The following is a 25,336-nucleotide window of genomic DNA, read 5'->3' as shown; positions in this document are numbered from 1 at the left end:
TTATTTATTAATTAATTAATTTAGTTATTTAAAATTTGTTGGATTGTATTTGGGATATGTGGGCCTGATTTCTGGGCCCAAGTCTGTGTTGGGCTTAGGTTTCAAACCCGAGTATATATTCATATTTTTCTAGAGAATAGAGTTTAGAGATAAAAAAAAATAAAAAAAAATGGAGGCGGAGATAAAAGCTCGTTGGCTAGAGCGTTGGAACGCGACGATTCGGACTATGAGGGATTCGTTGAGCTGTTAATAAAGGTGAGTAGATTAGTTTTCTATTTCACGAAATATGTTAATTATTCTGTTATTAATATTCGTCCTGTCATTGTTAAAACTTGTTAAAACTGTCATTATTAAAACTGATTAAACTCTGTTGAAACTCGAAAATTGGATTTGAACTGTTGAAGCTCGAAAGAGCGTCAATGGTGACTAAAGCCCAAAGAAAATATCGTTCAGTAAATGGGTTGAACTGGTATACAGTTTTGATGTTTGGCTGATGTCGGGGTTTAGGGATGAACGTTGGGTTGTGTTGGTACATTATTAGGGAGTTGTTCAAGCTCAGAGAACTCGTTAATGGAGGCGACAGCCCCATTAGAAATCGGTTCTGTATGTTTATTATGAACTATTATGTTGTTGGGTTGGTAGATGCGGTTGAACTGTTAAACTGTGATTAGTGATAGGTGATTGAATGTTGGTCGGATGGAGCTGTTGAAGCTTTGACAAAAAGCTCGAAGACTCGTCAATGGAGGTCGAGTTTTTCTGCAAGGGGTGAATGAGGTAAGGAATCAAGTTTTTTAGTATAGTATAGTGTTGGGTTTTGGTGGGGATCAAAACCCAACTGTTTCGATGGGTGGTAAGGTACTGTTGAAGCTTGGAGGTCCATTAATGGCGTAAAAACGCGATTTTGGAAGAGGAATGAAAATTTAATTGAGTGGTATCGGCATGTGGGGTTTTCCAGGGGGTGCAAAACCGAACTGGTTTGGGTTGGTTTGGAGTGCTGGTGGGTGGTGGATGGTGGCTGGAAGTGGTGGAGGAGAGAGCTGCTAGAGGAGGAAGACGACCTGTCTTGGGTCAGTTGGGCTTGGGCCTTAGCTAGTTTAAGTTGTTGGGCAGAGCTCTATTTTGTTTCTTGGGCCCGATTCTATTTGGGTTGGTTGGGCCAGTTCTATTTTGTTTCTTTGGGCCCGGTTTTAGTTGTTTGGTTGGGCCAGTTCTATTTTGTTCTTGGGTCCGACCACTTTAGTTTTCTTTAGGCCAAACCAATTAAAGTTTTGGGCCAGTTTCAAGTTTGTTTTGGGGCCGGGTTCTAAGGTTTGGGTTTGGGCTCGGCTAGTTGGGTCCGAACCGTTTCCTTAGTCATGAGCCCATGAGCCATGCACCTTTGCCCTTAGCCATGAACCAGGGCTATGACCCTGAACCTGTGGAACATGGAAACGACAGTTTGACTTTGTTAATGACAGGTTGACTTTGACATTGACCGTTGACCATTGACCGTTAACTGTGGAATGTTGACTTTTTCCAGATTTTCACATATTTAAGAATATGGACAAATATAGTAATAAAATATTGTCGAAAATTGTATAACTTTGTTTGTCATTATCTAATTCAGATTTGACGTGAGTACTGTGTAAAGAATATAAGTACTGGCACGTAACAAGAGGGGAATTCTTATAAGACTTAGATATATACGTTTTTATGAGAATTAAATTATATACAAACTTAGATTCATGGACTTTAGTATTGAGCTTTGATGGTGACTTGAGTTCACATAAATATATTGAACGAATACGTTACATAATTGATTACTATTATGAGTTGCTACTTAAATGAATTGTAGTATTTATGAAGGCTTGAGATATTCCATATGGTGTAGTGCAATATATAATTGGCACGTGAAATAATAAGTTTCGAGATTTGATATAGAGATATTTGGATATCGTGCAATAAATAGTATTGGCACGTGATAATGTGGATTGTATTATAATGAGAAACGTTGAGCTTCAGTACAATTAAGTATACTGGCATGGGATAGAATAAGAATTATTCTGAGATATATATGTCTGACACTTGAATAAATTACGTAACGAAAATCTTAGAACCTAGCTTCCACAACTCATGGGATTTGCCTTGGTGATGGGCGTATGTGATATGATTGGCCCTTCTGGCGTTTCAGTGAATCTGAATGGCCGCCCGGTAAGTAATGTGATTGGCCCTTCTGGCGTTTCAGTGCATCTGAATGGCCCTTCTGGCGTAGGCGAATAGTAGCTTGATTATTCCGTTCGCAAAAATTAGAACGAAATGTGCGATATTTTATGTCGAATAATGGCAGTACTCACATAATGGCTTTCGTATGAGGGTTACCTGGTGTGCGGCATCCCGCTCAGGGTAGTTACGCACGGAGTGGTTCATAATGTGAGGGGAGGCATGTGGATGTACATGTTCGGCGTTGGAAAGTGATTGTGGTAGCCAGGGAAACTAGGTAAGACATAGATACGACGTAATTTTAGGAACACGTAAAAAAAGCCTTAAATAATATAATTATGGTAATATGCTGGTTAATGATATATCTTTAGACAGATGATTATATATGGTTTTGCATAAGGGTGGGTCAAACTAATTACTTGTGCAGAGACGACCCACTCTGTAATTGAGCATGAAATGCGGTAAGTATAGAATATGCTTAGCTGGTTATTAGTTTAGTTAGAACCTAAGGCGCCTCGTGGAGGAACTAAATACCTTTGTATTATTGTCGGAAAGCTAAGGCACCTCAGTGGAGGAACTATTTGCCTTAATTATGGTACTTAAGGATGTTGTATTATTCGTTGGATGTTAAGGAGCCTCGATGGAGGAACTAATTGCCTTATTTAGTGTGTAAATATATGTATAAATATATATTGTATTTTAGGGCAACTCACACCAGTATTGTTTATAATACTGACCCGATTTGCATGTTTGCTTATCGGGTGTGTTCATTAAATGAACATAGTTGATAAGTCTTGACAGGTTTAGTGTTGAAGAAGGTTGGTTGCTGCTTGTGGTTTGCGTTAGCGTCGCATTTCAAGATAGACTTTGTTTTCCTTTGAGGTGATATAGATTTTCAGTTGAGACAATGTTTTTTGTATTTTCATTTGTAATTTTAAATAAAGAGTTATTGAAAAGAGATTTGTAACCTAATCTTATTTGTGAATTTTTGTAATGAAAAGGACTTTTGTTTAAGTTAAAATTTTTATTGGTTTTTAAATTTTCTGCATGTTTAAACTGTTTATGGGTTTTTGGAAGTTGAGAGTGCCTCACACCTCGAAAATCGAAGAGTCGGGAACAAATATTGTTTTTTCAAATTCTGTCGAAATTCGGGGTGTGACATATGTACAATTAGTTTGGGTTCATACAACAACATATCATGTGCTTTTAATTATTTTTTCCCTATTAGAAAGCTAAGATGTAAATTTCTTCGCAGTCGCATCTATATATCACGAACCCAGTTAAACTCACATCAAATCCACATTCCCATCCACAACCAAGACCTGTAAAGCACACACCAAATCGAGCCTTTATACATATATACCTACCTTAGCTTCTAGCCTATGTAGTTTCCCACTGGATGTTGGCAATCAAAGTTTGAGTTAATGCATAAATACTTGAAGAAAAATGTTGATGAATTGAAAACTTACATTGATGGAATGAAAAGAAAGTGGAAGCAATATGGAGTCACAGTTATGTGTGATGGTTGGACAGGGCCCACTAGGAAGAATATCATGAACTTTATGGTATATTGTGATGGGCAGACCGTCTTCCATACCTCAAAGGAGGTGTCAGGGCATTGTAAAGACCATATTTTCATACTTGCACATATGAAGGAGGTGATTAATATGATAGTGAAAGAGTACGTTATTCAAGTTGTTACAGACAATGGGAGCAACTACAAGAAAGCTGGAGAAGTGCTTATGGATACTCCTGGTAAATATGTTTAAATTATAATTGATATAAATTTTTGTTAATCTATTGCAATTGCTTATAAATACTTCTTTTGTGTCTTCAATTTCAGGTTACAATTTGTTTTGGACACCTTGTGATGCGCATTGTATTGACTTAATCTTGAAGGAGTTGGGGTAGAAAAATAGCTGTGAAGAAAAATGTTGAGCGAGCTAGGGAGGTCACAACCTACATTTACAATCATCCTCAAGTTCTTGATTTGATGCGAGCTAAGTGTGGTGGAGAACCTGTGAGACCAGGGCCTACTAGATTTGCAAGCAATTACATTGCTTTGAAGTGCATGGTGGAAAAAATGGACAAGCTGAGAGAGATGTTTACATCACCTAATTGGTTGGCGCTTAAAGGAAGAAAACCATCAGTGATGGCACTTAAGGTTGAGGATACCATAGCTGATAAGTCATTTTGGAGGAAGATAAAGACGCTTGTTAGAGTTTTTAAGCCTTTGGTAAAGGTTTTGAGATTAGTGGATGGTGATGAAAAGCCTACCATGGGATATTTGCATGTTGCAATGGAGCAGATGAGATATGAAGTGCAGAGGGCAACCAAATATCATGCTTGGATCTTGTGTATTATTGACCGAAGATGGGACAAACAATTGTCACATGTTTTGCACAAGGCTGGTAAGCAATTATAGGTTTTGAGTTCTTTATTTATAATGAATGAAAAATATATTTTGGAGTTTTCTATCTCATATTGAATGCGTATGTGTTTCTCAGCTTATTATCTAAATCCGAGCGAGCAATATAGTAATGATTTGACAAACCGGGGGGATTTGATAGATGTTTTGCAAGTAGTGATTGCAAAGTTGGTTGTCGAACCTGCAAAACAAGCAAAGTGCATGATCAAGGTAAGAAAGAAATGAAACATGCTACTTTATTACTTGCCTTCACTTTTAAATATTTAATATTTACAAGTGATATACAGTTAAAGGTCTTTTTGGATGCAAATGGTTCCTTTGGTACACTAGCCGCTATGCATGGCAGGAGTTCAACTCAACCGGGTAAGCGTGTAGGTTTTAAATAAAAATTGTGGTGTTTAGCTTTGTATTAAAGCTTTACTAAAATCATGTAAATGAATATATGCAACTGATTGGTGGTTTTCATATGGGAAGAATGAACCTAATCTCAGGGAAGTAGCCATTCGAGTTTTATCTCAAACGTGTTCGTCATCTAGGTGTGAGTGAAACTGGAGCACATTTGGGATAATCCATTCGAAGAAAAAGAACACCATGAATGATGAAACTCTGCATGACTTTGTTTATGTGCATTACAACTTGAGGTTGAAGATGAAACACTTGAAAAGAGTAAAGGAGCAAGATGACCCGATTGATCTACATCATTACTTTGCTGAGTCTGAAGCCGAGGACCCTTTGTTCGAGTGGATTAGAAATCCCCCTCCACTACCTGACTTAAATAGTGAGGACGGGTTACCTGACCCCCTCATTGCACAGATGTTAGGAGAGGATATAAGGAGCCACGCACCCCTACCAAATCGCTTTGATTGGGAAGAAGAAGAACAGCCACCTAATGACACCATTGAAGATTATCATGATTACACTGATGATGAAGTATTTAATTCCGATGGGGAACCAGATAATAATATCATTAGTGATTCAAGTGATGATAATGGTGGTGGTGGTTGTGGTACTAATGGTGGTGGTGGGCAGGGCGGTGATATGGATGTTAGTGGGGAGGGCGATGATGATGATGATAGATGTGATGATGGTGGTGGTGGAGGTGGTGGTGGTCTTGCTGAGGATGCATATCAATTGTATTGCCGATATGACAGGGATGTAGATTTTGACCCTTTCGATGGTGATGGTGAGAGGCGCATGGAAGGAACTAGATGAGTTTCTGGGAGTCGCCAGAGAACTAGGAGAGCACAACCCGGTGGAGCAAGTGATACTTCTTCTTATTATGGGAACTACTCTCGTGAAAGTAGTGCTGCCTCTTCCTATTATCGCTATCCTTCTGGGTAAGAGAGCGAGCCATATCATTCCCATTCTGGTAAAGAGATCGAGTCGTATCATTTCCAACCACATCAGGAGATGGGCCACTAGTATGCAGTGTTTGAGGTATTTATAAAGTTTATTTCCAAGTTTGTTTACATTTCAAATCATTTATTTTTCTAATAGACCAATGCTTGATTTTGATTTTTCTTAGGCTCGTCTACTAGTGAGTCGGGTTTTGTGAAGGTAGGAGAAATTTGGGCTCCGACTGCTGTTGTTCAATACGATGGGTATCCCATCATTGGGTACCTACTTCAGATGGGCACCTACCTTACTCAAAGTTCTTATGATCAATATGTGTATAATTATAACTGGGCGTTCATGAATGCTATGAGTTGGGAGCAATATTGCACTCAATTCATTTTTCTCAAATGAAAGTGCATAACTATGTATTATGAGATTTGTGTTAGTTTAATTTATGCTTCTAATTAGGCTTTTGAACTTAGACTTAGGTTTTGGAATTATGTTTCTAATTGATGTTGGGAGACATTTGGACTTGGACTTTTGAAGACATTTGGGTTGTAATAATTTTTCATATCTTAGACTTCTTTGTTATTTTGTAATTTTGTATTTTAGGTTACGTATGTTTGGATATATATGTTTGTTAGTATAGTAAATAGTTTAGTATTTAGTATTTTGTATGAATTTATGACAGGTTTATAGCGTGTAACGTGAAATTTACAGGGTAGACTATGTTAGAAGTTTTTGTGGCTATGCATATATGTATGATTGTATGTTTGTTAGTTTATGACGCGTATGAATTTATGACAAGTTTATGAAGTATAATGTGAAATTTACAAGGGAGACTATGTCGAAATTTTTTGAGCGTTTTATTAACTTTGAGCCTTCAAATGTTGTAAACTAATTTTCAAAAAATTTGGAAGTCGCTTGGGGAAAAAAATGGACCTAAGAGTCTAAGACATGAAAAAAAATTGACTTGGTAATTTGTATTTTTTCAAATTGATTTGCAATTTAATTAAAATTCCATTGAATATTTATTTGTTTAAAATTAATTGCTCATGTACTTTTATTTCATTTTCATTTTTATTTAATGTTTAAATGAACATAAAATGATAAAAGATATGATGAATAAAAAACATTTTAATTCCGGCCATGTATAATTTTCCGGTGAAAATGAAGACCTTGCATATTTCGATACATCACCCGGAATTCCGAGCGAAATTCCGGTTTTTCGATTTGTCGCTATGAATGAAACACAATACCAATGGGCAATGGCTTTTATGTATCAAAGTGTCATACTCCCATACTAACTAATTAAAGCATACAAATTAAGCCATTAATAAACGAGTTGATTAATTATATATATATATATATATTATCTATCTATTAGTAAAGTACACTATAATTAACCTGGCCTTTTAAATTAGACCAGCCTTTTATCTACCACTAAATACCCTTGATTAGATTTTAAAATAAAATATTCAATGCCTTTAAAAATGACTATTCTGTCAGTTCAACTATTATTTCCATTTATGCTCTTAAATTATAACACACTCACAAAGGAGTTTAGTGTAAATTCAGGTTGAAAACCAAATGCACGCACTATATGAATTGTACGCCTATATTTATTAATCATAAATTAAGACTAAAATTACCATAAATACACTAATCCTTTCTCTTTTCGTCTCCCTCTCAATCTCTACGTATCCCACCTTTTTTTTTTTGCAAACAATAGGTTAAAAAAATTAGATTTTTTCTTGCCCCTCTTGAAATACTTGGGATCAACAACCTTCTCTTCTCTGTCCTTATTTCTTACGTTTCTGATCTTTTGCTCCTTTCGATGTAATCAGGAAATCTCTCTGCTTATTCAGGTGTTATACATGGTAATACTACCAATTTCTATCTTATTTTGATATTCAACTGATGCTCTCTCTCTCATCACCCTTTTTGCATTGGCAACAGGAATATCAAATACTGCTGGAACAATGGCTGCTATCATAGGCACTGTTGGTGCAGATGAAGCCTATATGGAGATGAGGATTTCTTTGGATGCCATTGTGAGAGGTGTAGTTGATGTGGTATTAGGATCGGATTGGAATGACGATGTTAAGAAGAAATTGGGGAAGATGAATGTTCAATTATCAGAGAATGTCTTATTAGAGATCTTTACGGCGCTTCGAGGACAACCTTTTAAGGCTTTATTCTTTTTCCGTTGGGTGGAGGAGCACATGGGATATACACCTAATGCTGTTACTTATAATGGTATTTTAAAGGTTCTTGATAAGCAAAATTCAATTAAAGAGTTTTGGGATGTAGTCAAGGAATTGAAGAGCACGGGTCACGATATAGATAGTGATACATATATAAAACTCTCAAGAACTTTCCAAAGGAGGATGATGTTGACAGATGCAGTGGGACTTTATGAGTTAATGATGGATGGCCCTTATAAACCTTCAGTTTTACATTGTGGTTCACTTTTACGTGCAATCTCATTGGCCGACACCCCAGATTTGGATTTGGCCTTTAGAGTTTTCAATAAGTATGAAGCAACAGGCGCACATTCATTAAGTCTCAGATATGGACGGGTTCCATAGGTCTTTTTGACCTCTGTGGGTAGATTTGATGAAGCTGAAAAGTTTTTGGACAACATGAGAAATGCAGGTTTTGAACCGACCCGACAACATCACTTACGGCAACATAGTGTTTGGGTTCTCAGAAAGCAGGGAGGATGGAGGAAGTCTGTAAAATGTTAGGGGAGAGATAAGCACAAGGATATGTACTTGATTTCGGACTGGCCCTATTAATTCAGAGGCATTGCTTGGCAGTGAAATTGACCAAGCATTAAAGTTTTTATTTGAGATGTTGGAGAAGAACTTCGATCTTTGATCCTAATCTTTTGGATGTCTTGGTAAATGGTTTGTGTAGTAAGGGAAGGGTTGATGGTGCTTACTCTTTGGTCCTTGAGACGGTGAAGAAGGTGAATATGAGACCTTTGTTAGATACATACAAGAATTTGATACAGAACTTACTAGGAGAACGTAAACTTAAAGAAGCATTGAAACTTCTTCGCCAAATGAAGATACACGAGTTTCCACCCTTCGAAGAACCATTTTATGATTATATTTCAAAGTTTGGGATGGTGGATGATGTTATTGATTACTTTACGGTATTGAGACAATAATAGCAAATATGAACATAAAACAGATATCATAATTGAGACAATAATAGCAAATCAAATAGGGGAAGAATCTATATATTGGTTATTAGACTATTAGTCCATAGAGAATAGCTAGAAACTCAACCAAGGTCACTAACTTGACCTTTAGAACTGCTCCTATACTTAAACCAGAAACTACATACAGAGCTATAGTTCCTATATTGATTGGTGTGTTGATAGTACTGCACTCACCTTGTATGCATGTCAGAGCTTGCCTCCTTACTTCATTCACTTGAACCGACCGAACCTCAATGCATGGCAGTGTTGGTATGATTTTGAAAGTTCTCTAAAAATGGAAAAATTAACTTAGAATCGAAGTAGTTATGCAGTTCCCCATTAAAATAATAGAACAAAGAAGTTTATATTATCTATGCATTCATTTGTAGGTGCCAAATTACACTTATCAATGAGGTAGTTTGGTTCCTTATATCTCTGATACAGGTCAGGGTAAACATGATTGACAATTTGAGGAATGCATCTATTGTTGTTTGCTGGTATATAATACAAAAGTCAAATGGTATTTGTATCTAAGTAGGTTCTGCTCCTTAATAGTAAAAAATCGACATGAACATACCTATACTTCTTCGTTTAGGAAAAAACAAAAGATGTCGCATGAAAGAATTTCCACTTTGAAGCCTGGAAATGAAGAGAACAATTTAGGCAATCAATTATAGTACTATAAGGTGAAAGGGCACCAGCGTGAAAAATATGACACTATATGCTTATTTTAGTACTCAAATCTGGACTTTGGGATGCATGTTCGGACTATATGCTTATTTGTTTTCTTTAATGTCGCGTGAAAGAAAACATTATATGCGCTGTTGATTCAGGGGAAAACACATTAACAGCAAAGATTCCAATATAGTGTCAAAAGGCACAGTTTTACAACAGAGGATGAAGAAGCCTGCCTGAGTTCTTTGCTATTGATATATTGAGCTCGAAGGGTCTCAGAATTTCGCCGTCTTAACTTGGGAATAGTCTCAGAGAATATCCCTGCAGAGTAATGCCCGGAAGTTAATCAATAGAATAACACGTCTAACTGGAACTTTTAGCAGCAACAATAAATAATATGAAAGCTGAATAAAAAGAGATATTGATCGCTTCAAACTACACAACTAAATTGGTGTTTTCAATTAAAAACTACCAAACGAAGCAAAAAAGAAACATAATAAAGGAGCAACACCAAGATAGTTGCTCAAACTGGTAATAGTTAACAACGGTGAAATAATGATAGCTAATCATTCTACGTAAGCCATATGTGACTAACTGAATATTTCAAAATTCTCCATATAAGGTTCTGTTAAACTCAAAACTATACAAAACACAAACCGATTCACTTCTAATTCAAAACCAACCTAAACACAAACTGATTCGACAGATTTTTAACTCAAAACCAATCAACACCAAATAACTCAATTGAACCTAACCGAAACCCCTTCAATAGCTAAATGTTGCATGGATAGTGAAGAAGGGGATTAACTCAATTAGATGCCTTTGTTATCTTTTTCATAAGAATTCAAAAAGTATACTTTAAGACTTTAACTAACTGTTTCGGAGGAGTTGGATAGGGCATAGAGCAACATGATTTTTTGCTTGCACCCAATGATACTCTGAAGGTGGCGAACTTCGGGTCTTTGGGAACTGGCCTAATCTCTAGAGGCTAGGACCAAAACACCTCTTGCTTAGCGAGCATCATCATTATAGATTAGCAATTGGCTTTGCATGTATGGGGCAAAAATCAAGAACGTAGACAACAACAATCATATTCCATGGCCAGAAAAAATAATTTTCAAGTAAGAAATAAGAAGTGAATGGCCAAATCAAATAGAAAACTTGAAAAATATTTCATTATATAATTCAAAGGCAAAAAGTCCGAAAAAACAATAATGGAACCAAACCTGGGGGTGCTACAAAGTGGCAACGACTCCATAACAGGTTGGCCAGCTTTGGTACATATGTGGAGTAGGAGACCACTGCGAAAATGGGCAAAAGCTAACCATTGAAGTACTTCCATAATTAGTAAATGCAGTTGAGTTTGTTACTTTACAAATAAGATCGAAGTGTTTTGCACTGGCAATGACATAAAGAGCTCTGACAATTTATGAAGCTAGTTAAAATATGTCTATTTCAAGAAAGCAAACCCACACGGCCACACACACGCGTAGATAACTTCCAATCTAACTATGCACACTGACTTTTTTTTTTTTTTGGGGTTAAAGAAAAAAAATCGCATATTTATGATAATACCTGTAACCTGTATGACCAAGATGGACCAACCAGGCATCATCTTCCTTTCACCTCATTTGCTATCTCTCACACGGACGTACACTCACACACACACAAAAGACATACAATAATGATTTAAGAATGTGACTTGAATGTCTTACGGCAGGTTGAGTTGAGAAACCATGGCATACAATCATGATCAATAATGTGATCTTGTTTGGCTATAATAAGTTGTGACAACCGCTTAGTACTGATAAGCATCTAGACAAACAAAATGATGATCCAGATTAAACCAAAATAAATTAATGCGTGAAGGCAGTGAAGCATACATCTAGACTGTTTTTTTCAGTTGTAGGAAAAGGAAAACATCATTACATAGTTCAAAATACAGCCAACACAAACCTTGAGTCTGCTAAAGACCTCACCAAGCAAAGAACAACAGACTATTAACCCAAACAAAAGACTTATCAGTATTCACCACAATATGCACCGTGGTGAGCATGTCATTAAGGGTTTTTAACAGGAGATAACTCTAAGACCAATAAACCTATCTAAAACTACTGTAACCAGCTTTAACAATGGCCATGGAAGTGTAATGAACTTGACCGAGATTCAAAAGTCAGTTAATGTGGCTGCATTGCATTTAATCCGATAGGTTGTACAGTTGTACCTCTCAATCCTTTTCCTAGCTAATGGCCTCTCTAACCGCTCGAATCTTTGTTTTGCATTTGTAAGAGTCCTAGCCAATTGAACCTGCAGCTGTAATGATAACCACAATTCATCATAAAAGAACTATCTGAATCTTCTTTCCCATCTCCCTACAACCCTCACAATTAAATTTCAACCATCTACACGGTAAAATAAGGCCCGAGTTGAGTGATTTCGAATTTGCTATCGTGTTTGGATGTGAGAATAGTTGTGTATATACTCCACCAGGCATTTCGAGATAATTTACTTTGATCTCCAATATCTACTCTAAATGTTTCCCCTCTCCAGACATACCAAAGGGTGGAAAACGTTGTTGTCAACAGGACAATTCATCTTCCGTTGACACAGAAAAGGCCGAGCTGATAACTCCATACAACTTTTTCTAAAAGGGCAAGACTCATCATATTAGGGCAAAATTTTATCCCAAAACCCAATTTTAGAAACTAACAAAAAGTCATCAAGATATTTCATGCTTCTTAAAAAAAAATCATAAATCTTCAAATAAATGATTAGAGGCCAGTAGAACGAAACTAACCTTCCTGCCAAAGTAGCGAAATAGTTGCAGATCCTCGAATGAGTAATTTCCAATCTATGAAATTTTTGAATAGGTTAAATGAAATATCTTACCTTTTGAAATAGAGATACTCATAATCATTATTTGAACTACGCACCTTTATTATTAGGACCGCATTGTTTTTTTTTTTTTTTTTTGTTTTGTTTGGCTGTTATCTTTTAGGAGGAAGCGAACGAGAGATTTGAGAGAGAGAAAGCACCATAAGAAGAGAAAAGAAGAGAAGACGGGGTATATATATATAGATCAGGTCATTAGACAATATAATTGAAACCCGAGCGCATGATTGTTACATATAATTTAATAGAGCATATCAATTAAATGAGAGGCGTGCACCATTAATTGCCTAGCTCCTGCCTCCTGGTCGTCCTCCCCCTCTATATTTGAATCTCATGGAAATGAAAATGAGATAGTAGGTGGCAGTATCGTAAATTAGAAACCAAAAAAACAACAGTAACCAAAAACCAAAGCACATGGGCTCATGCATAAGGTGTCAGAGACTCAGAGTGATGGGTCCTCCAAAAGTCCAATTCTTGGTTAAATATTTTAATAACCCATTGGATCAAATTAATAGGCCCAACTATCATGATACAAAATTATCCAAAGGCCCATATCAATATTAACCATTAAAGCGGCCATGTCATCAAAATAACAATCAAAGCCTAGATGAAAATAACCATCAAGGCCTACATTAAATAACCATCAAAGCTCATGTCAAAAAAATCATCAAAGCCCATATCACTAACCCAATTATTTAATTCTAGCTACCAAGTCAATTAGAAAAAATAGCATACTCTCATAAGCAATATAGCATATAGCATATAAAGCCATATAGCACCTAGCATTGTTTTTTTAATAAATTGATCAAAACTAATATTTATCAATACCAAGTATATTACATCTAACAAAATAAATAATTTAGCCAAACCCTGCCAATAGAATAAGTATCTATCAAACATTTTGTATAATCTTAAATAATAAAATTATGCATCAAAATAATAACTATGCATCCATTGTATACAACATTTGGCAGATTATACGTGTCAAATTAAACTACACAACCTCACATGCAAAAAATACCGTTTTAACAAGACCAGTCCAACACTATTACACAAAAGAATAAATACAGTGTCCACACGTAATTTTCTATAACAACGCTAATGTAAAATGATTAGATTACCCTTGGGTGAAATTCCGAAACATTACAATTTGGTTCATTTGTTGATTACTTGGTGTCGTGGTTGTCAAATAATAAAGCAGGCATCTAGTAGAGAGAGATGTTTGAGTATAGTTCAAATATCTGATCCCTTTCTCAAAAAAATTCTGAATTATGTAAATTATGTAGAACATATAATTTTAATTTTACTCTTAAAACAAAGACCGTCTATTCAGTCTATGGAGATTTTTATTTGTTCTATTTTCAAAATTAGTTTTTGGAGCAGGATGAGGATGTTGGGATTTTGTTCTTTTATTTTGAAAATAGAAAAGAAAAAGAAAATGGGAGTTAAATTGTTGTTGTTTTTTTTTTTGATAATACCATATATATTACTTATCCATCAAACCAGAATAGGGGTTAACTTGTCTTTCAAGATACACATAGGAAGCTGGTCCATTTGCTGCTTATGGAAAGCCCATTGTGCAAGCAAATGTGCCTCTCCATTAGACCTCCTAGAAATCCACTTAAACTTGCAGAAAGCAAAATTAGAGGTTAACTTTACTACATAATCTCTCAAACTCTCAAACTTCCAAGAACATGTCCGGCTATTAAGAGCCTTAGTGACTTCTAAGCAGCCCCTTCTATATACACAATGCTAGTCCACCCATGAAACTTTGCAAGTCCTAGTGCCACTTCAGCAGCCACCATCTCTGCTTCCTCTGCAGACTTTGCTCGGAATCTCCTAATACCTGCCCCTACTACCTTTCCTTATGAATCCCAAGCTATAGTACCAACAACTGCTTCTCCTGATATACCCTGAAAGGCAGCATCATATCTTATATTAATGCACTCATTAGGTATAATAGGGAACAATGAATCAAACTCAAAAAAGTTTTGATTTAAGTAGTTTTCAAAAGGGAGAGAGTTCTCATTCTGCATTCTGGTAGTAGCAAAGCCCTTGTAGCAGTTGCATGCCTCCACCTCACTCCTTCTGAGAAGTCTTTCTCTATTAGGGAGCCTTTGTTCAAATTTGGCTTCATTCCTAGTTTTCCAGATGTTGTATAGGAGATAACAAGCTTGAACTCCTGCTTGAGCTATGTGTTGGCTCTTATTGTTGCTCCAACTTATGAATTTGGAGATCCAATCCTTAGTGTTGTTCATGCCCTGAATCTCCATTCTTAAACCCAAGCTTGAAGTGAACCACAACTTTCTGGTCCAATCACATTCAAAAAACAGATGGTTTTCTGCCTCCAAACTGGTATTGCATAGGGGGCAAGAAAAGTCCCCCTCCATCTTCCAAGAAGCCAACCTATCTCCCATAGGTAAGGCATTCATATAGGCTTTCCATAAGAACATCTGAATGTTGGCTGATATTTTGGTTTTCCAAAGGAGCTTTACTGTTTTAGTATTAAAACTAGAGCTCTGTCCTTCACCACTATCTTTGGCTAGGTACTTGTATACAGATTTCACAAATCGGTCCTCCCTTTTCTCCACTCCATTTCAGCCTATCCTTTCCCGGACCCGGAGGTCCGATCATTATGTCTTTGATTCTGCCACAAGGGAAGGCCGAAAGAAGCTTTGAAGCTTGGCCTCATCCCATCCAGTTCTATCCTCCGAAAAGGTCACCCACATGAAGGCCTTCTAGTGCAGGATCCTCCACCCCTAACTCTCTCGAGTCCGGGTTTTCCATTGCAGATCACCCAAGGGTCATCTAAAAGAGAGGTAGAAGTACCATCATGGAATACCCCGCACTATCCCTCCACTTATGAGATTGAAAGTATTATGGATTCCTTTCCAAAAGTAGGAGGCATACCCGGGGAGGTTTCCTGACATCCCCTATCCAGCTTTTACTATAGATACTAGCAAGAGTTTTTGTCCAAACCATTTCAAGATCTCAGTAGTGCCTTTCCAAGGGAGCTTGGCTAGCATTGTTACATTTATATCCCTCATCTTTTTCTAAACCCCAACCCTCCTTGGGTGTTTGGGTTTACATAACTTGTCCCACTCAATGGTATGGACATTGTTAGAATTTTCAGCACCATGCCGGAAAAAACTCTCTGCATGCTTTATCTATCTTGTTGCAAGTAGACATGGGAAGCATATAGGTAGACATAGCATGAGAGGAGTAGCTTGTACCACTGTGATTGGATCGGGGTAGCCCTTCAAACTGCGGAAAGGACTTTAGCCTTCCAACCTTTTATTTTCTTATGGATCTTATCTACTAAAAAAAGTCAAAATCCTCAACCTTTTTTTTTGATAGCATGATGGGTATACCCGTGTATTTGTCTTTTGGATCAAAAGCCTCATTTTCCAAAACTTCTTTAGCTTTATTTTATTTCAAACTTGATGTTTCTCTGAAAAAATGCTAGATTTGTCAAAGTTATCGGTGACTGTGGCAAAGACAATAGTCTTGTAGGATATCTTTAAGATGCCCCCATCCCCAAGATTTCCTCTCGTAAACAGATCAGGTCATCTCATCGATACGTAAGATGGGAGATGGGAGGAGAAGCCCTCCGGATCTTAATCCCATGGACTTTCTCCTCTGCCTCAGCTTTTGCAATCATCCTAGAAAGGGCCTCAGACATGATGATAAAGAGATATGGGGATAGGGGATCCCCCTGTCTGAGGCCCCTTTCAGGGATTATCTTATTCAGAGGACTCCCATTAAGAAGCACTTGAAAAGAAACAGTGGATATGCATTGTTTTATAAGATTCCTCCACTTCTAACTAAAGCCCAGTCTATCAAAGATGGTGTCCACCAGGGACCACTCCACTCTATCATAGGCTTTTGCCATATCCATCTTCAGCGCTACCCAGCCATGTTTTTTATCTTTCATGTTTTTCATGTGATGAAAAAGCTCACAAGCTAACCCAGTGTTATCTCCTATATTTCTACCTTTGATGAAAGCCCCTTGGAAGGGAGAGATGATTTTATTTAGATGTTGCTTGAGTCTATTGGCAAGGATTTTAGAGACCACTTTGTAACAAAAGTTGCAGAGACTTATAGGCCTAAATTGTGCCACAGCCTTCGGGTTATTTATCTTAGGGATGAGAGCAATATAAGTTTCATTAAACACAGGGTTCAGCTCCCCCTTATGGAAGAAATCCTTCACAAAAGCCACAATACTATTTCCCACAATCTCCCAAGTATTTTGGTAAAAAAACCCTTGGAACCCATCTGGCCCAGGGGCCTTCAGGCTTCCCATCTTATTGACAACTCTCCTAATATCTTCAGAAGATGGGATGGCAGTAAGCAGCTCATTTTCCCTTTTCGTGATACAAGGAGTGAACAAATTGAGAATACTTTCATTTTGATGGGGTTGGTCTGATTTGAAAAGAGCTTGGAAGTAGGAGTTAATGTTATCTCCCACTTCAGCTCTTCCTTCACTCCATCCCCCCCTGCCTCTCAATGTTTGTTTTCCTTCTTCTGAAAATGGTGGAGAGATGGAAAAACCTCGTATTTTTTCCCCCATCCTTCAACCAGTGAATAGTTGATTTCTATTTCCAGAAACTTTCCTCCTTAACCAACCATTCAAGCAACTCAGATTTAAGTCCTTTTGCTCTCTCATAGTTGGCTAGGGAGAAAGGTTTAGTTAGGATCTCTTCCAGCTCCTTGTTAACTTTTTTTCAGATTTGTAAAGATGTTACCAAACACCTTCTTATTCCATATAGTAAGATGTTGTTGTGTCAACTTGTGTTTTAGGATCACATTAATGTCAGGCAAATCATGATAAATAGAATTCGTGCGGTTTCAATAATGAGGCATGCATGCATTATCGCAAAACCACATATTGTAAAATCGAAGGGTTTTTTCATGTGTGGTTCTATTTTCCTCCTTTTGCTCGAGATTTATCATAATAGACAGATGATCCGAGCTAGCATTAACCACACATTGCACATGCATGTTAGGAAAAAGGACCACCCAGCTTCAAGAGCCGTGAGCTCTATCAAGTCTCTCTAGGATATGACTGTTGGGGGCTCTGTTATTGCTCCAAGTATACATAGGCCCTTTAAATCCTAGGTCAATCAGCCCAAGGTCATTTATCAACCCATTGAACTCTACCATACTGTTATTAAACATGCTTCTTCCCCCTATTTTTTCATTTAGCGAGGTAATGGCATTGAAGTCCCCAAACAGCAGACACCAAGGTCCTGGGATCAGGGTTGCCACATCCCTAAGTTCAGCCCAGACCCGATGTCTGTTGCATGCAACAGGTTCCCCATATACAAAAGAGAAAAACCAAGTTTCAGTGAAAAAAAAATTATTTAGTTTACCTGTCACTTGATTCCTAGTAGCTCCCAAGATTTCCAGGTCCACCCCTTCTTTCCATAGTACTGCAAGGCCCCCACTTCGACCAACTGCTGGAACACAAAAACAACCCCTATACTTAACCATTATACTAATACCTTTCATCTTATCTACACCAACCTTTGTTTCAGACAGACATATGATATCAGAATCAAACTTCCCTATTAAGTCCTTTAGATTCTGAATTGCCGCGGAGGAACCTATTCCTCGGCAATTCCAGGCTTGTATCATGGCTGGCGAGGCCGCTGTTGTGGGACAGCTGCCGCGAACCCTGGAGGAGAGAACATACCCCCACTGTTTCCAGACTTAGCCCTACCACTCCCATATCCACCACCTGTGCTACAACACCCCTCCTTACCATTTGGCTGCCTTGAACTTTCCCCTTTATACTGTTGATTACTCTTAACAGATCTCTTGTGTACCACTGAGGAATCATCAACCGCTAAAGGCTCTAGCTGTGGAACCATCACCTTCGAGATGCTTTCCTCTGATACATACCCATCTCCTTCCATACTGCCTTGCGCAAGATCCCCAGGCACATTTCCAATAGATACTTCCTCTGGCCTTTCCTCATTTCCAACCTCTATATCATTATAGTCTTCCCCCCATTCTGTAAATGCATCTGAAGGGATCTGATCTTCTGGAATTGAATGTCCCGAGAAGTCAGATGGGTTAGTTGAGTCCAGAGATCTTCCCGAGTTAGATGGCTCAGTTGAGACCATAGAATCACTTGAGATGCTAATCACTGGGGCTTCTTCTGGGATAAGTGTCCTAGCCCTTTGGCCCTTAGATCATCTGCTTCTCTTTTTGCTCGCTTCGATTCTCTTGCTATCTTCCTCGACAATACTGGCCCATTCTTTATCATCCATTTTCTGCCTTTACTTCCGGATCTAGAGCAATTTTTTCTTTTTTTCCCTACTTCATCCTCTCTTCCTAACTCTTTTCTTTGTTTGGGTGCTCCTTGACGCCTTCCTCGAGACACCACCGTCTTAAATCCCCTTCCACGTGTAGATAAACCAGAGAATTTGAAAAAAGGTGGAGCTTTTCCAGCTGTTGGAGTGGATTGATATAACTCATCTTTGTTGGTCTTCTCAGTGCTTGGTATGATTGTATTGGAGACTGGTAAGCTAGGTAGCGGCAAAGTCTGCTCATTTCCAGCTCTATTCTCTGTTTCCAAGGAGTCCTCTCTCAGAGCTAGAGGATCTAGGTCTCTCATGTTATTGTCTTCCAGATATGCCAATCCAACCCCTTGGGCCTTATCTAATCCATCCTCCTCAGACTTTTTCCTATTGTCCAGATCCATCTCCCTAGAGGCCGTAACCCAGACAATTAAGGCTCGTTCCTTCTGTTCCATCCCTTGTCCTGACCCACAGCTGCTTTCTTGGGCTTCTATCCTTTCAGACTTTTGGGCCTGGGCTTCTCGCATATCGATCCTTTGGGCTTGTTCCGATTCTTCCATCATCCGGATTTCTCCATTTTGGCCCGCCATGTTCCGCTTCCCCAACGGCCACCGTGACGGCCTTCCCTATTCCCGAAGTCTACCGCTCGACTTGGTCCAAACAGACCGTTGCTCCTCTACCTCCTCTGTCCTCTCTAGGCACCCCCCCCCCCCCTCCTTGGCTGCTCTTGGCGGTGTAGCAGGGGTCCCCTTCCCTTGCCATGAACGTCTACCCAGTGAGCCCCGTCGCCCTTAGTCGGTATCCGACATTCGAGGCTTTTTGGCCCCCGAAATGGTAATAATAATTGGGAGAAGAAGAAGCAAAGCTACTCCATTAAAGAATACATTGGCCCGTTTGGAGGAAGGAGAAATTATTTTTGATATCCCTAGGAGATCCCCCCGGGCTTCTCATCTCTACACGAGTTTCTCTCTTAGGTTGCAATAGTACAAATCATGCCCCTATGCCCAAGTAAATAGCAAAAATGTCCAGTTTTTCATACTTGAACGTCACTGGAATAATTTCCCCCCAGCTCCGTGCATAAATCTATTCCCTTAAGTAAGCGTTCCTTGATGTCCATCCTCACTCTTACCTTGGCCACTGGGTTTTTAAACTCCGATGAACATCCAGTATCAACTCCCTTCACTTTGCCTAGATTCAGCCCAATGGTTTTGATATTCTCTTCGTTTATCCGATCTCTTGGAAGTCCATATATCTGGATCCAGAAGTCCACTTTGTCAAACTTCCGATAATCTACATATTTTCCTTTCTTGATGGACAGGATGAAACCTTGTATCAACCAAGGCCCATTCTGTCTAACATAGTTGTATTCATCTCCATTTTCAAACACCATCTTGTACATTCCTCTTGCAATCATTTATATACTTGTTTGACCTTTTGTTTGCCAATTTCTATGTACCTCCTCCGCAAAGACTTGCAGAGGAATGTGTTTACCCCAAACAACTTCCCTATCGTGGTCGTGGTGCTCTTTGGGGTCTACCGAAGTTCTTGCATCCTATCGCAACCACTTTTTTTTTCTTTTGAGCAGAACAGATTTTTCATATCAGCTTGGAGTTTTTCTATTTTTTGTTTTGTGTTTTCCTGATTTTCCTCTTCATTTTCCTTTATCCCATCACCTTGTATCACTTCCATCTCCTACCACCCCAGACTCCTGTGAACCCAGAGTGTAATGATTGTTAGGGGGAGAGCAAGTTGTTCAAGAAGTTGAAAGACAGAGCAGGAAGAGAAGAAAAGACAAGACAGAAAGATAGAAAAAATATGCGCCAAGGGAACCTACGAACTAAAAACAATATCAGTGGGATTTTCGACCTAGCTACTTTATCTTACACATTCAAAATTCAAAAAGAAAAGAGGGGGAAAAAAGAGTAAGAAAATCAGATAGAGAGAAAACTGCTTTCAGCCGCAGGAGAGCTCTTTCCGTGTTTTGTATTAATTCATTTCCAATCAAAGTGTTAGTTAAATTGTTGTTAGGAGAAGGACACGCGGTACCAAAATTTATACCCGTTATTGCATAGCCGGACACTCTGCCTCATTACTACTAGGCGGTATTAGAAGTAATTATATTGTTAGCTGATATGCATATCTCCGTGACACGCATACTGCTTCAAAGAAACTTACTTTACTGCCATTACGTATTGTGGGTCCCTGGACTACACTTGTGCCCTGTACCCAAAAACTGACTTCGATATATAGTCGTAATCCACAAATTCAGGTCAAACCGTGCGAAGTGCCCACCGTTTCTGGTCTCAAATCTCGCTCTCACGGTTTAAGAGTCAAATCGCCATAAAACCGGCTCTCAAAATTCTGAAATTGCAATTCCAAATCGCGCTTTCCAAAATCTTGACAAAGAGTGTCACTTTCCCCCAAAGAAAAAAAAGTTAATGACTGCTTTAGAATTTGTTTTTTTGTCTATCTGCAAGAAATTTCAACCAAAAAAAAAGTAGTATTAGGAGATAAAAATATTGTGAGGGACGTTTGTGTTTAATGATATGGTTATGGCTTCTGCTACTCGTTTTTGGCGGAGAAGAGAGAAAGCAGAAAAAAGAGTGAAGTTAAATAAATAATAAAAAAATGGTAAAAGAATGATGAGTAGTAGCATTCTCTCTATTATCTTGTTGACTTGTTGGTTTCTGTGCCGAATTAATGTGATAAAGTACTAACTACGTAATAATTAACAAGTCTTTTTTGTGTTTTACTATATGTTAGTATGTTAGTATTTATTTTTACTTACTTAAGATAAATAACTTTTTTAAACAAAACAATACCAATAATTATGTATTAGATACTCAATAGTCAATACCACTTTAAGCTAATATTATTACTCATATTATTTCACGTGATAAAGATTGAAATGACTTGACACTAATTTTGTTTATTAATGTTATTTATTTATTTATTTTATAAAACACATAATTTTCATGGGTAAAAAGCATATTTAACAAATTTAATTCATAAAATCAATTATTAATCAACTATTTAGTATTTAGTAATACACAAATATTATATAATTTATTACGTAACGTGAGCGCTCCCACCATGCTCTAGATAGTGGAGCTTCTCAAGTCATGCACTTTGACACGCTCGCTTCCGCTTTCGCTCCCGTTTCCACTCTACGTTCTGGTGACTATGAGCATGACAAAAAAAAAGGTACAAATTACTCTGTACTACCATTAATGCACGTGCGTATGCACATGTTTTTAGAGTGACATTGGGTGTTGGAAGCTGTGTATTTAAGGTTCGCTTGGTTGGATGTAAAAGTTGGCAAATCTGGAAATTATTGTTTTAGAAAGTTTTGTGTTTGGAAACTTGTACAAGAGATTTTTTTTTTTTTTCAGATTTCTACATGCTTGGCTGAATTTTTTTTTTGGAGGTGTTAGGGATTTTCATAAATTTGAAAACTAGGGAAGAGTGGGGGAGGAAGCTCAAATTTCGCGAGATATTTTTTTTGGAGGTTTTAGGGTTCTTCATAAATTTGAAAACTAGAGAAGAGTGGGGGAGGAAGCTCAAATTTCACAAGATGAAATTTCAATTTCGGCGATATTGAAATCAAGTAAGTGAAAGAAGACAGAGAAAAAAAGCGGCAAGGGTTTTAGAAAACAGTTTCAAGTTGTAAAAATATCTTCACATTTTCATAGTTTTAGAAATATTTTCATGGGGTCCCACCCAATCACAACTCAACCAAGCACCCGGAATTATGGAAACACATGGAAAACTTTCTAAAACAAAATTTTCTCATGTTTTCCGGCTAAACAAGCGGACCCTAAGTATAAGTATTATATATATAAGTAACATTATAAGTATATAAGTGTATAAATTTGTAAGTATAAGTGCAGTTGTGCTCTCATCCGGACTCCCTTAACATAATAAAGTCAGGACCTACTAAAATTTACATGAGCACTCCCACTTTTCTCTCAGTTTCCAATTCCCTCTCCACTACTCAAAAAAATGTGACATGCATCGTAGATATGTGCTATTGTACCCACATTACGTCTAAAAAGATTGTTTTGTCTTAAGGCCTATTTTCTTATTTCGTTAATCAAGTGAAAAAGGAATTTCAGTTGTCTTTAGAAATTCTAGAAAGAGAAAACACCAAAACTCTCACTTTTCAAGACTATAATATACTCTGAAATTTACAAAATTCAGGGGATCTAAATGGTTAAGGATATGATGAGTTCGTGCATGTGAGGACGAGATGACCATCTTTTGTTTCATAAGACTCTTCTTACGTTTGAAAAAAGAGTTAACGACTATTTACACCACAAACTTTCACATTTTTTTTAAATAAAGACTGAACTTTGTTTTTATTTTATTAGATGCTACAAAGTTTCAATTTAGTACCTCAGTTAATTTTCCATCCAATTCCGTCCAATTTCACTAACGGCGTTAGCATTATTCACACAACACTATTCATGTGAACAATGTTTTCACTATTCACGTTAACAATTTTTTTTTAAAAGAATCTTTAATCAATCTTAAAAATAAATTCTTTAATAAAAAATAATAAAAAAATACTATTCACGTGAATAGTTTTTTTTTTGGGTATAATAATCTAATTTTTAAGATTGATTAAAGATTATTACCCCCCAAAAAAAAACTGTTCACGTGAATAGTAAAAACACTGTTCATATGAATAGTATTTTTTTTAAATTATTTTTCATTAAATAATTAATTTTTAAGATTGATTAAAGATTCTTTAAAAAAAACAAAAAAAAGTGTTCACGTGAATAGTGAAAACAATGTTCACGTGAATAGTGTTTTTTTGTTTTTAAAATTTGAATTAAAAAAAAAATTGTTCATATGAATAGTGAAAACACTGTTCACGTGAATAGTACTAACGCCGTTAGTGAAATTGGACGAAAAATTAACTGATGTACTAAATTGAAACAAATTGAAACTTCAAGTGGTAATGCGAATGGTAAACAAAGTTCGGGTACCATTTAGGAAAAAAAACGAAAGTTCGTGATACTAAATAGTCATAAACTCTTTGAAAAATGAGGTTATGTACTGTATTTGTTACGACTTGGTCATCGTCGTACTTTTTCCGCAACGACTTCGACCCTACAAAAACCACATCCACTCTTTTCGCCAAAACTTGGAACCCGCTCCCACTCACTACTAAACAATCCCATACCCAAAACTTGATTTTTAGATTAGTGGCAAATTTGTAATAACTAGGATCTCCTTTCTTAGAAACGAGGTGTGCCAATAGGTGTAGATATTTCATTTTTTTCCCCTGTTAATCAAGTGATAGAGAAAAACCCCAAAACTCTCACTTTCGCATTTCATAAGACTAGGACTCTTCTTATGTTTCAAAATTGAGGTTACGTATCCAACTTGGTCATCACGTCCTTTTTCCACAATGACTTCGGCCCCTACAAAAACAACATCAACTCTTTTCGTCAAAAATTGGAACCCACTCCCACTCACTCACCAAACAATCCCATACCCAAAACTTGATTTTTTGATTAGTAGCAAATTCGTAATAACTAGGGTCTCTTCTCTTAGAAACGGGGTGTGCCGCTAGACGTAGACATTTTTTTTTTTGGGTTAATCAAGTGATAGAGAAAACCCCCAAAACTCTCACTTTCGCATTTGAAAAGACTTTAAAATTGAGGTTACATGTCTGTTGTGACTTGGTTATCATGTCCTTTTTCCACAACGACTTCGACCCATACAAAAACTGCATCCACTATGTTTATAAAAAAATTGGGAGTGATAAGTGCCTAAAATTATATTATATATGTCCAATACTTGATAAGCACCCAAAACCGTAATATTAAACCCCGAGAGACATAACATTTTGGTCAATTATGTGTTTAATAATCATGAAATAATTATATTTTTATACTTTTGTAGGTTTCCGCAGTTAACGTAAATATGATAATAAAACATGCATCAAAGTACGGGAATACTATGCATATTTGAAGTCTTCCCACTCAGCCCCAGTGAAGCCCAACAAAGCCCTGACTAGAGCCGATATTTCCAAAGGGACAAAACTATTGCAGAACGGGTCCACGTGTAAAGAAGCAGCAAACTTTCGAAGCTCACGTCTTTCAAACCTGGATGCCGATTTCGGCAAGTGAACTGCTAGAGCAACCAAGGCGACGAGCTCTACGCAAAGACAAAAAGTTGTAAAAACACTAAAATTCGAGCCGCCACTGGGCACAACACATGGACCCACTCTGTAGGCCCACAAGGCATGATGAGTCACCAGGGACAAGTGGCAAGTTAAGG

General features: G+C 37.5%; 1 protein-coding gene, 1 long non-coding RNA gene and 1 pseudogene across 2 annotated transcripts; 2 read left to right on the top strand and 1 right to left on the bottom strand.

Moving 5' to 3' along the window:
- The first annotated feature begins 4,192 nt into the window (after nucleotides 1–4,192).
- Nucleotides 4,193–5,013, top strand: LOC147482640 (uncharacterized). Its single transcript, XM_086579366.1, has 3 exons — nucleotides 4,193–4,610; nucleotides 4,707–4,837; nucleotides 4,915–5,013. Exons 1-3 carry the CDS (start codon nucleotides 4,193–4,195, stop codon nucleotides 5,011–5,013), a joined length of 648 nt encoding a protein of 215 aa, XP_086435492.1.
- Nucleotides 5,014–7,944: 2,931 nt separating this feature from the next.
- On the top strand, nucleotides 7,945–8,553 carry LOC147482639 (pentatricopeptide repeat-containing protein At3g48250, chloroplastic pseudogene; annotated as a pseudogene).
- A 1,358-nt stretch (nucleotides 8,554–9,911) lies between these two features.
- On the bottom strand, nucleotides 9,912–12,754 carry LOC147482638 (uncharacterized). The gene is made up of 4 exons (XR_015206856.1): nucleotides 12,646–12,754; nucleotides 12,073–12,161; nucleotides 11,075–11,149; nucleotides 9,912–10,169 (listed from the first exon to the last, which is right to left on the bottom strand). It is a non-coding gene; the product is annotated as an uncharacterized LOC147482638 (long non-coding RNA).
- Nucleotides 12,755–25,336: the final 12,582 nt, after the last annotated feature.

The sequence above is a fragment of the Coptis chinensis genome, chromosome 8 (assembly GCF_015680905.1).
Source record: "Coptis chinensis isolate HL-2020 chromosome 8, ASM1568090v1, whole genome shotgun sequence".
In the NCBI taxonomy this organism is placed as follows: domain Eukaryota; kingdom Viridiplantae; phylum Streptophyta; class Magnoliopsida; order Ranunculales; family Ranunculaceae; genus Coptis; species Coptis chinensis.
Note: the sequence above shows the minus strand (reverse complement) of the source record. Positions and strands in the feature narration are given on the sequence as shown.

Bases quoted from the DNA above. Each gene is read 5' to 3' on its own strand.
- LOC147482640 (XM_086579366.1), top strand. From the start codon at position 4,193: ATGCGAGCTAAGTGTGGTGGAGAACCTGTGAGACCAGGGCCTACTAGA. The intron at 4,611-4,706 runs GTAAGCAATTAT...TGTGTTTCTCAG, and splicing joins ACATGTTTTGCACAAGGCTG to CTTATTATCTAAATCCGAGC. The intron at 4,838-4,914 runs GTAAGAAAGAAA...AGTGATATACAG, and splicing joins AAGCAAAGTGCATGATCAAG to TTAAAGGTCTTTTTGGATGC.